The sequence below is a fragment of the Triticum urartu genome, chromosome 6 (assembly GCF_003073215.2).
Source record: "Triticum urartu cultivar G1812 chromosome 6, Tu2.1, whole genome shotgun sequence".
Taxonomy (NCBI): domain Eukaryota; kingdom Viridiplantae; phylum Streptophyta; class Magnoliopsida; order Poales; family Poaceae; genus Triticum; species Triticum urartu.
The window spans coordinates 414,703,952-414,718,119 of NC_053027.1; the positions used below are offsets into that span (position 1 = coordinate 414,703,952).

The 14,168-nt window shown below is 42.0% G+C and overlaps 1 protein-coding gene across 11 annotated transcripts; it reads right to left on the minus strand.

Moving 5' to 3' along the window:
• Nucleotides 1-1,039: 1,039 nt before the first annotated feature.
• LOC125513876 lies at nt 1,040-3,615 on the minus strand. 11 transcript variants are annotated; one of them, XR_007286201.1, is made up of 5 exons: nt 3,209-3,612; nt 2,150-2,251; nt 1,924-2,065; nt 1,482-1,546; nt 1,040-1,403 (listed from the first exon to the last, which is right to left on the minus strand). XR_007286201.1 is itself a non-coding variant. In XM_048679088.1 (4 exons), the coding sequence occupies exons 1-4, from the start codon at nt 3,441-3,443 to the stop codon at nt 2,018-2,020; spliced, it is 309 nt and encodes a 102-aa protein (XP_048535045.1). In that variant the 5' UTR covers nt 3,444-3,612; the 3' UTR covers nt 1,040-2,017. The 11 variants fall into 11 exon arrangements, 3 of the variants coding, with proteins under 3 accessions (XP_048535045.1, XP_048535043.1, XP_048535044.1); XR_007286198.1 differs by having other exon boundaries at nt 1,482-2,065; nt 3,209-3,614; XR_007286202.1 differs by lacking the exons at nt 1,482-1,546; nt 1,924-2,065 and adding an exon at nt 2,792-3,106 and having other exon boundaries at nt 1,040-1,399; nt 3,209-3,613.
• Between the last annotated feature and the right edge of the window lie 10,553 nt (nt 3,616-14,168).

Below are 14,168 nucleotides of genomic sequence, written 5' to 3' on the forward strand. Positions count from 1 at the left end.
ATTTTCGCCGACCGACAGCGCTACTAAAATAGAGTGAGCATTTGCACGCATGCACTCGGCTTCAGCAACTCCTTGGAGACACCGGAAAAAAGAAGAGGCTGAGGTGGAACGTGTGTGCCTCGGAACAAAGATTCCCGTGGTGGCCAGAGCACAGAAGCGTGTATACCGCCGGACCCACGTGCCCGGCACCGGCACGAGGAGGCGCCGGCTCGCCGGTCACGCCCACATGCCCGTGCCGTCCTCCGGCCTCTGCGCTCGGCGCCAGCTGCGGGATCCGAGCATCCGATGATCCATATGTAGAAACCACGCGACGTGATGGCGGGGATCTGTGCTGTTATTAGCTGCTTTGACTTGCTGTTTTGTTAATCCCGCATGGGGTGGATCGAGCGCTGGCTAATGCGGTGTGGGGATTGATGCACATGCTCGTGTTGGCGTGTGCTTCGGCACAGGTCAAAGCTCAAAGTTAAGCAAGGGCGAGGCCATGACGACAGAAACTCCACGGGCGTTCTATTTTTTTGTGAGTGTGTGTGAGCAAATTTTTGTTGATGACTTATCAAGCTGACCACCTGGTACTGGTAGTGTGTGTGAACAATGTTCGGTTTGTATAGGGGACGACTTGTGTAGAATCTGAGCTTGCTGTACAAAAATAGAAAAAGACATCCTGGACCACTAGATTGGAGATCAATGGTGCAGATTTAGGTGGAGGGATCTCAGCCCACTTACTGTAGGTTTTGCAGAAAACCCCCTACTGGCAGTTAGACATGACATAGGACATTTGCATTATGCACCTCAAGTCTTTGTGAAATACAACTATTTTCAGATATGAAATGTGCTAATGCCCATATCGTCTTAGTCTGAAACAACCGGTCTCATATAAAATCTGAGCAAATATTTACTGCGTGGAATCCAGACACAGACACCACTAATTTTTCAAGAGAGTTGAACATCTTGGTCACTGAGAAACGACAATATATATCACAAATATTTTAGCACATGAGATAATAAGTGATCCCGGGTCAAGTAGAACCACACGTACATGTCAAACTGGAAATATAGCAATTTAAGGATTGATAGCTGCTCGGCAAGCATTTCAGTACTCGAGTACATGAGAACACATCACAAAAGGCTAGTAGAACTGGAAGTAGAGCAAATTAAGGACTGGAATTATCAGTGCTTAGCAAGCATTTGAGTACTTGAGTACATGTGGCATACAGATCATTTTTAGTATATGGCCGGCAAGACCAAGTGGTAAAGACTGAAATTATCATCGCCCAACAAGCATCTTGCTGGTACAAGAACGAAAATATCTATCATTTTGCCTCGTGTTAGTGCTTCCTGGCAATGGAGCCTCCTGCTGGGAGAGAGATGACAACCTCCATGGACACTTGATCAGTTCGATCTACCTAGGTAAACACACCAAGTAAATAGGGGTCAGTCAGAAACATATACCAAGTAAATAGGGGTCAGTCAAAAACATATACCAAATAGCATATCTTGAGAAGAGAAATAATCATTATATATGTCCAGCTTCTTTCAGCACTCCAACCTAGGAAACATAACTTATACTATGTCAAAACTTAGGTTGAACCTCAAACATATGTAACCAATCAGGATAACTTTGTAGGTCAAGCTGGCTTTCCAGCTTCTACAGGGGATTTTCCAAATAAAATAAAATGGCATGTGATAGTTGGATATGTCTAACAGAGAGAGTACAAATTTTTTGTTGCAGCATAGTTCATTATTTCATTATAGACCTACAATAAATGGATTATAATTCCAAGATTAGTTAAAAGCACAAATGAGAACGACAAATAAGTGGCATTGAACAATTTAAAGGGAGTTTTATGAATGCCCTGCAGATGCAAATTATTATTCAAATTTGATAGCTATAAACAAAACTTGATGGCATGCATTATATTATACCTTGTAATAATAAGAAAACCACAGCAGCACGGGAAAATATAAATGAACAAGATGCCAGATAGGCTCATGCCATGGATGAAGGATTAGTACTAAATCACATACACACATCCTTGATTTTGAACACTGTTGACCGATTCCATGGCTGCAAACAATTTCTTTATCAACCAACATCACACAAGGGATTAACATAATTTAGATACATCAGGATATCTTGACTTCCTCGTACCGCTATTCTCACACATGATAGTGCTGGTGCACATGCTGCGATCATTGGAATTGAGGGCTCTCCTAGCGGAGACATCGCACTGCTACCCTCCATTACTGGATCCTGAGATGAGAATTGCAAATTTAGACTGGGGATCATCTTTTCCATGTCAAACTTCTGCCACATGGGCCATATCAAAGGCATGGCTTATGGGAAGCATTCTATTATAGGGAAATGTAATTAATTACTTTGGTACAAAAAACTAAACAGAAGGACAAGAAAATATTCATGTGCATAGAAATACTGGAGTGAGCACCCAGCCAATAACAAATGTCAGAATTTTGGGGATGAAAGATCAGCAGTAAGCATTAAAAAGGAATTGCCAACCCAAGGAATCCCCTAGCAGAACATGCAATGGCATATTTGTGTCTATTCATCGCAATAGGAGGAAAAAGGATTGCATGCAATTGACAAAAGAAAAACAACAATAATTAGCTCTGTAGTGGGAACAATAACTGTCACAAGTGTGAGTGATTGGACATAGTGATGCCTTGTGCCACTGTCGAAATAAGGAACAGATCAAAGAAGAAAAACATCAACTGTATATATGCATCTGAATATGTATCTTTGCATGGAGAGAAAAAAATAGCCATTGTGTCTCACGTGTGTGCGTGTCGGCTTGCCGCTGAAGAATCGACGAAGCCAGAGCAGCCTACTTCCTATACTAGTGCATCTCGCCGGAATAGCTAGATTTGCTAGTGTATTGCTTCATGCTAGAAATCGGTTAGCGTTTATGTACAGTCGGTACACGTGCTGCTTCTGGTAGCAATACACAATACCATAACTAAGTCATAGCACTAATCAACATGCTGCTTCTGGATAAAATAAGAATCCAACCAACATAAGCATCACCAGAACGGATCTGCTTCTATTCTACTCAAGCTGTTGTTCATTCTTCTGCTGTTACTACTCCAGCAACTGAAATGAAAAGGATTTGACATTAACAAGTAGAAAGAATATAAAGCTATGGAGATGTAGTACCAATCTACTAGCTAATAAAAAATTAACATTTATATTTACCTGCAGAACGAAGAACCGTGGCGGCCTGTTCGCAGAACCAGAGAGCGGCCGGCTGGGAAGGAGGCGAGGATCCACGAGCGTTGAGCTAGTGCTGAATCGCGAGAGGGGGTGGGGGTGGAGGAGGACGGCCGCGAGCTGATCTGGGAGCCTGAGAGTGGGGAGGAGGTGAGGAATCCGATCTAATCTACCTCAAACTGCGCCACCTGCGACGAAACGGCTAGAACCTAGAAGCCATCGGAGAGGAGATGGATCAGCATCTTTGCTGCGCGAGCCCGCCCAGCTTGTCTCAGGATCTTGGTCGTCGCCGTCGCCGCCGCCGCCGAGAAATTTTCGATCCTGTGTCGTCGGTGTGTAAGGATTTGGTACAGACTAGGGAGGGCACCGAGTGCAAATTTGCTTGTATGTTGGACCTCTTTGCAAATTTTGTGCGAAGATCCCTCCATCCAGACCCGTGCCATTGATCTCTCATCCAATGGCCCAACATCGTTTTTTCTATTTTTTCACTACAAGCTCAGATTCTACACAAATCGTTCCCGTTTGTATAGCACACTTTTTGGAGCACCCCTTAGCATGGCTATAGAAAAATGCTTAAATTAGCCGTTTTCAGCGAGTCAAGCCTGAGCGGGTGCAAAAAGGCTCCACCGAGTGCACGTGATGCCTCTAACAGTGCGTCTGGTATGTAGGTTTGCACATATTTATGTTCTACTCACATTCTTAACCCCCCTCACATAATTCCTTCTAATCTACACAAATTGGCTCAGAAGAAAAAACACTGTTGAATGTTCTACGTACGTCATGTGTAAAATTCGGTGAAGAAAAACATTCCTAATGCTCTAGGATAAATAAACAACAGAATACTATTTCTGAAAGTATTTTGGAGCAATGTTTTTTCCCAAAAGCAATCAGAATGTTTTTCTTCATTAAAATTTGCAGGTACTTAGAACATTTAACAATGTGTTAAAAAAATTCAGAATCTCCTGGTTTTTGCCAATTTTTTTATTTTATTGTTCATGGTGGGTACATTTGAGCTCAGAAGCAGAATAACACTTTAGACGATAAGCATACCTTTTGGAACTGAACACCTTATTTGCAGCTGGTCTGGAAAAGCTATATATCACATGTATCGAACGCCACAGGCGAATCGTCGCCTACATGGCGATGGGCGTGGGCTTGCCAAATAGCAGGAGACCTTTAAACGTCTATGTTCCCGTGTATTTTTAGCACCAGTATTTGGTAGATATTCCTATGAATTGTTCTAGGAGTACGATTTATTTGGTTCATAATGTTCTTTGAATCTTTTTTCCCATGTCCTTCTCTTTTCCAATTTTATTTTATCTGTTTCTTCTTTCTTTTTCATCTTTTTTTCTTCTCATTTTCATGTTTCCTTAAAATAAATATGCGAACACTACTAGAACTATAAGAATATTTAGTTTAAATTATTTTCACATTCTTATTTTTATTATTCATATTTCTATTTTTACATTTTCTATTTTCCATTTCCCTGTGTTTTCCTTTTTCAAGTTTTGTTTTTGTAGTTTTTCCTATTCATATTTTTTTTTAAATATAATATTTTTTAACTGGATGAATTTGTTCTAAAATGCTCATAAAATTTTAAAAATGACGCAAACTTCTTTTATAGCTTTAAATGTTTTTAATCACATGAATATTCTTAGGTATATGAATATTTTCAAAAACGTGCGTCAACAATACAAAACTTATTCGAACACTTTTAAAAAATACATTGACATTTTAATATATACGAACACCTATGTAAACAAATGGATATTTTATAAAATATGTGTGAATAATTTTTAAAATTACCTCGCCATTTTTAAGCATACATGAGAAGTTTTAAGAAATACATGAATATTTTCAAAATATGTGAAACTTTTTCCAAAAAAGTACATGAATATTTCTTTAAACACATGTGAGCAGCCGCAATGTTGGGCCCGACCCACTCCAGGCGAGCGCTCCGTCAGCGTCGCTAATTGAGGGGCTCCGTTATCTCAAAAAACAAAATGAGGGGCTCCGCAATGTCTCGCTTTAAGCGAGACCTAGGGAAACCATCGCATCAGGGCATCTCCGGATGGGCCGGCCCAGGTACGCTGGAGGGCACATCCTCTTTTTTTCTGTTTTTATATCAAGTTTGTTGTTTCGTTTATATATTTACTTTTTTATTTTGTTTACATTTCCAAAAATTACAACCATATATATTAAAACATAAAAATACTTTACTTAATGTTTGGGGAAATGTTAATCATGCATTTGAAAATGTTAAATCTGTAGGGAAAAATGTTGACCATGTATACGTTGTTGAAGAAGTACTTGAAAATATTGAATAAGTCTTAAAATATGTTGAATGAGTATTTGAAAAATGTTGAACAATTATATTTCAAAATGTTGAATAAGTATTAAAAATGTTGAATGAATATTTGAAAAAATGTTGAACAAGCGTTCGGACAGTGTTGAACGTGTATATAAAAAAATCATCACTTATAAAAAATGATGAATTTTTCAGGTCATGTATATAAAAATGTTAATCAAGCAATTCAAAATAAATGTTGAACAAGTATTTCCAAAATGTTAATAAAGCACTTAGAAATGTTAAATGTGTATAGAAAAAAGTGGACCATGTATTAAAAAAATGATGACATTTTTTGATCATGTATATAAAAATGTTAATCAAGCATTTAAAAAATGTTGAACGAGTGTTTTAAAAATGTACATCAATCGTTTGGAAAATGTTAAATGTGTATAGAATTTTTTTGACCATGTATTCAACAAATTTTAATCTTTTTATTTGCAAACTGTTAATCAAGTAGTTTAAAAAATGTTTAAAATGTATATAAAAATGTTTAAAATGTATTCCAAAACTGTTAATGTTGTATTTGAAAAAAATGTTAGTCAAAAGTTTGAGAATGTTAAAACATGTATAGAAAAAATGTTGATCATGTGTTACAAAAATGTTTAATTTGTATTGAAAAAAAATGTTAGATGTGTATTAGAAAAATGTTTTGACATATACAGAAATGTAGAATAATAACCAAAAGAACAAACAAAACTGAAAAAATAAACAACATAAAGAAAAATAAAAAATAAAATAAAAAATTAAGAAAAATGCCAAAAATATGAAGAAAAGAAACAGAGAAGAAACGAAAAAACAAAAAGAAACAAAGAAACCAGCTTGAATCCTCAAGAAGGGTGCACCGCTGTTACTTATGGCGGATGGGATCTAACGGAGTGGCTAGCCAGCGCCTGGTTTCTCCTCGCAGACCAGAGATCGACTCCCATTTCATCTGCTTTTTAATTTGTTCCGCGCGCGAATGGGCCGGCCCAATACAACGTGAGTTACTCCCTCCTTTCATCTATATAGGGCCTAATGCGTTTTAAGACCACTTTTAACTATTGACAAGATTAATAGTACATGACATACATAATGTGAAAATTATATCATTGAAAGCTCCTTTCACACACGAATTTAACGGTGTGCTTTGTGTAAGTTGCATGTCATATATTATTGCTTTAATATTTAATCAAAGTTAGCCTCGAAAAACGCATTAGACCCTATATAGATGGAAGGAGGGAGTAGGAGAAACTTTCAGCCAAAGCTGGCTACTATCTAGCTTAATGCCAGACATAGCGCTCATGCTAACAGAGAGATATAGACATGCCCCACTTCCATAGGAGCTAGTCCTCACTGAAAATTATGAACTTATGAGAAAAAGGAAAGGAAACAAAAAGGAAAATACAAAAGGAAAAGGAAAATGTAGAAAAAGAAGCATAAAATTAAAAAATCAGAAAAAACAAAAAAACCTGAAAAAGAAAACAAACAAAATAAAAAAAACATAAAACCCGATACAGGGAACCTTTAAGAAGGTTTCCGAAACCGGCTAACTCGCACTTGAGGTGGGTTGGCCCGTGGTGTGTGTGTCGCTTGCTCGTAAACTTCATGTGCAAAAGGTGGACAATCTCACGTAGAATGTGTTTTTTATGGTAATACGTGTTTTATTTATATCATTAGAATCATAGTACAAGTCATATACACATCGACCTGACAAAATTGAAAAAGATAGCAGAACGATATCTTTTGCACAAAGGAACATTGCCCAAGAAAGAAAAATACAATTAAGACCTAAGAATCCTCTGAACTTGACATCAACACCCATCACCCTACCAGTGCCTGGTTTCTCCTCGTAGACCAGAGATCGACTCCCATTTCATCTGCTTTTTATTTTGTTCCGCGCGCGAATGGGCCGGCCCAATACAACGTGAGTTACTCCCTCCTTTCATCTATATAGGGCCTAATGCGTTTTAAGACCACTTTTGACTATTGACAAGATTAATAGGCACAAAGGAACATTGCCCAAGAAAGAAAAATACAATTAAGACCTAAGAATCCTCTGAACTTGACATCAACACCCATCACCCTACCAGTGCCCGGTTTCTCCTCGCAGACCAGAGATCGACTCCCATTTCATCTGCTTTTTATTTTGTTCCGCGCGCGAATGGCCGATCCAATACAACGTGAGTTACTCCCTCCTTTCATCTATATAGGGCCTAATGCGTTTTTAAGACCGCTTTTGACTATTGACAAGATTAATAGTACATGACATACATAATGTGAAAATTATATCATTGAAAGCTCCTTTCACACACGAATTTAACGGTGTGCTTTGTGTAAGTTGCATGTCATATATTATTGCTTTAATATTTGGTCAAAGTTAGCCTCGAAAAACGCATTAGGCCCTATATATATGGAAGGAGGGAGTAGGAGAAACTTTCAGCCAAAGCTGGCTACTGTCTAGCTTAATGCCAGACATAGCGCTCATGCTAACAGAGAGATATAGACATGCCCCACTTCCATAGGAGCTAGTCCTCACTGAAAATTATGAACTTATGAGAAAAAGGAAAGGAAACAAAAAGGAAAATACAAAAGGAAAAGGAAAATGTAGAAAAAGAAGCATAAAATTAAAAAATCAGAAAAAACAAAAAAACCTGAAAAGAAAACAAACAAAATAAAAAAACATAAAACCCGATACAGGGAACCTTTAAGAAGGTTTCCGAAACCGGCTAACTCGCACTTGAGGTGGGTTGGCCCGTGTTGTGTGTGTCGCTTGCTCGTAAACTTCATGTGCAAAAGGTGGACAATCTCACGTAGAATGTGTTTTTTATGGTAATACGTGTTTTATTTATATCATTAGAATCATAGTACAAGTCATATACACATCGACCTGACAAAATTGAAAAAGATAGCAGAACGATATCTTTTGCACAAAGGAACATTGCCCAAGAAAGAAAAATACAATTAAGACCTAAGAATCCTCTGAACTTGACATCAACACCCATCACCCTACCAGCGCCTGGTTTCTCCTCGCAGACCAGAGATCGACTCCCATTTCATCTGCTTTTTATTTTGTTCCGCGCGCGAATGGCCGGCCCAATACAACGTGAGTTACTCCCTCCTTTCATCTATATAGGGCCTAATGCGTTTTTAAGACCGCTTTTGACTATTGACAAGATTAATATTACATGACATACATAATGTGAAAATTATATCATTGAAAGCTCCTTTCACACATGAATTTAACGACGTGCTTTGTGTAAGTTGCATGTCATATATTATTGCTTTAATATTTGGTCAAAGTTAGCCTCGAAAAACGCATTAGGCCCTATATAGATGGAAGGAGGGAGTAGGAGAAACTTTCAGCCAAAGCTGGCTACTGTCTAGCTTAATGCCAGACATAGCGCTCATGCTAACAGAGAGATATAGACATGCCCCACTTCCATAGGAGCTAGTCCTCACTGAAAATTATGAACTTATGAGAAAAAGGAAAGGAAACAAAAAGGAAAATACAAAAGGAAAAGGAAAATGTAGAAAAAGAATCATAAAATTAAAAAATCAGAAAAAACAAAAAAACCTGAAAAGAAAACAAACAAAATAAAAAAACATAAAACCCGATACAGGGAACCTTTAAGAAGGTTTCCGAAACCGGCTAACTCGCACTTGAGGTGGGTTGGCCTGTGGTGTGTGTGTCGCTTGCTCGTAAACTTCATGTGCAAAAGGTGGACAATCTCACGTAGAATGTGTTTTTTATGGTAATACGTGTTTTATTTATATCATTAGAATCATAGTACAAGTCATATACACATCGACCTGACAAAATTGAAAAAGATAGCAGAACGATATCTTTTGCACAAAGGAACATTGCCCAATAAAGAAAAATACAATTAAGACCTAAGAATCCTCTGAACTTGACATCAACACCCATCACCCTACCAGTGCCTGGTTTCTCCTCGTAGACCAGAGATCGACTCCCATTTCATCTGCTTTTTATTTTGTTCCGCGCGCGAATGGGCCGGCCCAATACAACGTGAGTTACTCCCTCCTTTCATCTATATAGGGCCTAATGCGTTTTTAAGACTGCTTTTGACTATTGACAAGATTAATAGTACATGACATACATAATGTGAAAATTATATCATTGAAAGCTCCTTTCACACACGAATTTAACGGTGTGCTTTGTGTAAGTTGCATGTCATATATTATTGCTTTAATATAAAAGGAAAAGGAAAATGTAGAAAAAGAAGCATAAAATTAAAAAATCAGAAAAAACAAAAAAACCTGAAAAGAAAACAAACAAAATAAAAAAACATAAAACCCGATACAGGGAACCTTTAAGAAGGTTTCCGAAACCGGCTAACTCGCACTTGAGGTGGGTTGGCCCGTGGTGTGTGTGTCGCTTGCTCGTAAACTTCATGTGCAAAAGGTGGACAATCTCACGTAGAATGTGTTTTTTATGGTAATACGTGTTTTATTTATATCATTAGAATCATAGTACAAGTCATATACACATCGACCTGACAAAATTGAAAAAGATAGCAGAACGATATCTTTTGCACAAAGGAACATTGCCCAAGAAAGAAAAATACAATTAAGACCTAAGAATCCTCTGAACTTGACATCAACACCCATCACCCTACCGCCACTGGCACCACCACAGCAGCCACCAAAGAAAAAACATGACGGATCAGCTCCTCACCCGAGCTCTATGCGGCTCCGTCAGTGATATGTAGCTTTGCGGACCTCCAAGGTGGCTCACCAATGGTGAAACCATTACCGTTGAATGAATCACACCGGGGCAACACCTCGGGCACGCCACTGAACTCCAGATCTGGCAGTCCCGCATGAATAAGACCTCGAAGGAGGAAACCATATCTTTCATGCATGAACCACGAACCCAGCACACAATCCACCATTTCTTTATGTCGTTGATTCAGACTACAATATGCATCCGCTCCCGTACTACCCCCATGCACCGCGTCGGTGCTGGAGCAAACATCGTCGCAATGGCGGAGCCTGAGGACACAGATCCACCATGAGGTTGTCGTCATCGCCATGCCATCCTTACTTGAACAAACTGGTTTCCAAATCCATCCTTAACCATAGGATTGATCGCCTCATCGGGGAAGGATCTTAGGAATCTTTATTTAGCGTCGCCATCGTCGCCGCCGAAGGCAAGACGATGAACAACTTAAAAAACTAGACGAGGAGGGCCAAAAATTGACCCACACACCTGGATCCGGCGACCCCTCTCACCGCTGATGATCGTGGTCATCGGCGGAGGGGAGCTATTGGACGAACGACGATGGACGGACTTGACAGGGAACGTTGCATGGAAAACAAAAAGAATTCCTATGAAACACCCAAGATCTATTCTATGGAGATGCTAACAACGAGAGGGAGAGGTGTCTACATACCATTGTAGATCAAAAGCGTTAACGATCTAGAGATCGTGATTGGCGTAGTGTTGTACTCCCTCGCGATTCAATCTGATCCAAGCACCACACGAGCGGCACCTCTGGGATGTGCAAACATACGACTCGGTGACGTTGATTGCTTGTATCTGCGTTGGTAATTACCTAAAGAGGAGAGGATGATGCATTACAACAAAGGTAAGTATTTTCCTTGGTTATAAAACCAAGGTTATCAATCCAGTAGGAGAACCAAGCAATACTATGTAAATAGCACCTACACACAAATAACAAAAATTTGCAACCCAACGCGTAAGAGGGGTGTCAATCCCTCCTCGGTATTGAGATAAATTAAATTGTATTAGATTTGATAAATAGATCTATTAAAAACACAAAATAAAATAAAGAAAGAAAAAGTGCAGCAAGGTATTTTTAGATTTTTAGATAAATAGATATGAAAATAATATGATAGAAAATAGACCCGGAGCCGTAGATTTCACTAGAGGCTTCTCTCGAGAAAATAGCACACAGTGGGTAAACAAAATTAATGTTGGGCAATTGACAGAAGAGCAAATAATTATGACGATATCCAAGGCAATGATCATGTATATAGGCATCACGTCTAAGATTAGTAGACCAACTCCTGCATGCATCTACTACTATTACTACACACATCGAACGCTATCCAGCATGCATCTAGTGTATTAAGTTCATGGAGAAATGGAGTAATGCAATAAGAACTATCGGATTTCAGGTTCCGGCAAAACCCTTGAGGTTCGAACACTGGGGTGTGCACAAAGATCTCTCCCCCTCTAGCTCTCGCCCTCACCACAATCTTAAGTCTTAGCGCGTCGAACTCGCAGAACAAAGGGACACAAGATGTATACTGGTTCGAGGCCACCGTTGCGGTGTAATACCCTACTCCAGTGTGGTGTGGTGGATTGCCTTGTGGGCTGAGGATGAAGAGTTACAAGGGGAAGAACAGCCTCCTGAGAAGAGGTGTTCTTGTGCTTGGCGAGCTTGTGTGGTGTCTGGTGGTCTGAATGATCCTCCCCCTTGCTAAGGTGGTGTCTAGTCCTATTTATAGAGGCCCTGGTCCTCTTCCCAAATATTGAGCGGGAAGAGATCCCACAACGGCCAAGTTTAAAGGGGGACAGCTAGTACAAGTTATCCTGACAAAAGTAGTCTTCGCCTGCCAAAGGCTCTGGTGGTGACACCACCTTGGGCTCTACGGTGACCTCCGTCCTGCCGTCCTGCTGGTCTTGGTCTTGTTGCACCGATATGGAAACCTTTGCTTGATGCCTCGGGACTCCGCGCATGAGCTTGCCTCTTTAGCACCAAAGAGGAATCGAGGACACTGCACGCGCTGGCGCCCGCCTGGTGCCCGCCTGGCCTTGGTCGTCATGGCTTACGTCACGGGGACCTCGCGAGGTCTCCCTTGCCTTGATCTCTCCGCCCCTCACGAACCAGCCTGGTGAGGCTGCCCCCGAGGAGGTCTTGTGTCGTCCGCCTCGCGAGGGTCTTGAGTGCTTGCTGGTGAAGATGGGCCGCATAGGGCCGCTGGTGGAGCCACGCCGTGGGCCGCAGGCAGGCAAGTCTGGGGACCCCCATTCCCAGAACACCGACAGTAGCCCCGGGCCCAAGGCGTGCTCAGACTTGGCTTTGAGGCGATGCCAAGGGGCAAGTGAGGGGCGTCGCGGGCCATAACAGCCTGCGGCCTCGATTGATGCGTGGCGGTTGATTGGACGTGGGCGTCCCTGCTTCCCGGCGCTGCCTCGGCAACCGCCCGACTTGACAAGTCCTTGCTGCATGCAGAAAAAAGGTCATCATTACCTTAGATCGTGGAGGCCGGCGGTTGGCCTCCTCTTGGCTATAAATGGGAAGGGGGAGCGGAGCTCCCGTTGATGAGGCTATGTACCTAGGGTAGGGTCATAGGCCTGACCTAGACACCTTCCCCTAGGGCATCACCCTAAAGCCAGAATCATTCAAAGGGTACCATCATCCACTCGACCAGAGACGTTCCACTTGGAAGAATCAATGTCACTCGACCGTCGTAGAAGCCACTCGACGAGCAGAAGATCTAAAGCCACTCTGCACCAACAACGGTCGAGCATTTACTTATAGGCTTAATTGTCATTTATAGCACTTAATGGCTAGCATTACCAGTAACGATCCTCTCTTAATGTACATTGAACCTTGTGTAACGGATGGGAGCAAGGGTCCTGACGCACTCTATATAAGCCACCCCCCTCCTCTGGGACAAGGGTTCGCATCTTTTGTAAACACACACACACACACACATAATCCAGTCGACCGCCTCAGGGCACCGAGACGTAGGGATGTTACTTCTTCCGAGAAGGGCCTGAACTCGTAAAACTCGTGTGTACAACTACTCCATAGCTAGGATCTTGCCTCCTCATACCTACCCCCATTCTACTGTCAGTCTTAGATCCACGACAGTTGGCGCCCACCGTGGGGCAGGTGTCTTAGCAGTTTATTGGAGAAGTTGCGATTCCTCCGATTCCCATCATCATGGTTTCCGGCGGACGATTGGCTGAAGGCCGCGAGATCCATCTCGACGCGCTCGTCTTCATCGCCGACGACTCCGCTTGGCTCCATGAGGCTCCACTCGACGTCGAGGCGCTCCCCGTCTGCGGAGCGACGCACTTCCGTGCGTGCGTTCGCGGTGTCCTTCTTCGGCAACCACCGACTCCGTATCAGTCGGCTCCTGTGGCAACCTCCCTCCGTTGTTCGCCGGCACCAGCGATCCGGTTGGTCGCGGCTTCAGCGGTGGGTGAGGCACGCGGTGGTCCGCCAATCGGCTACCCCACAAATCACGGCAATCGAGCCTGATGAAACTCTCTATGGCCTGTTGGATCTGTCGACTGGCTCCGTCGAGACTGCGTCCGAATGCGACAACAGCGACCCCGCGGCGGAAGTCTTGATGGTCAATGGACCACGCAGTCCTCCTGGCTTCACCCGTGAAAGCAATGACGATGGCGGTGGCGATCCGTCGCGTGCTCACGAGGAGTACCGCCCCGAACCCCTCCCTTCGCAGCGGAGGGAAGATCTTCATCGCCGCAATATGGATGCACTTCACACTCCTATCGTTGGAGAAACCTCCGAGGTCCAGGCCTTGGAGGAGGCGCGCCTGGCCAACTTGGCTGAGCGCACTCGACTGGAGAACCTCCAGCACGCACTCGACGAG

Bases quoted from the DNA above. Each gene is read 5' to 3' on its own strand.
- LOC125513876 (XM_048679086.1), bottom strand. The intron at 2,252-3,208 runs GTAAATATAAAT...TTCTCATCTCAG, and splicing joins CACGGTTCTTCGTTCTGCAG to GATCCAGTAATGGAGGGTAG. The intron at 1,400-2,149 runs GTACGAGGAAGT...TTACCTAGGTAG, and splicing joins TATCATGTGTGAGAATAGCG to ATCGAACTGATCAAGTGTCC.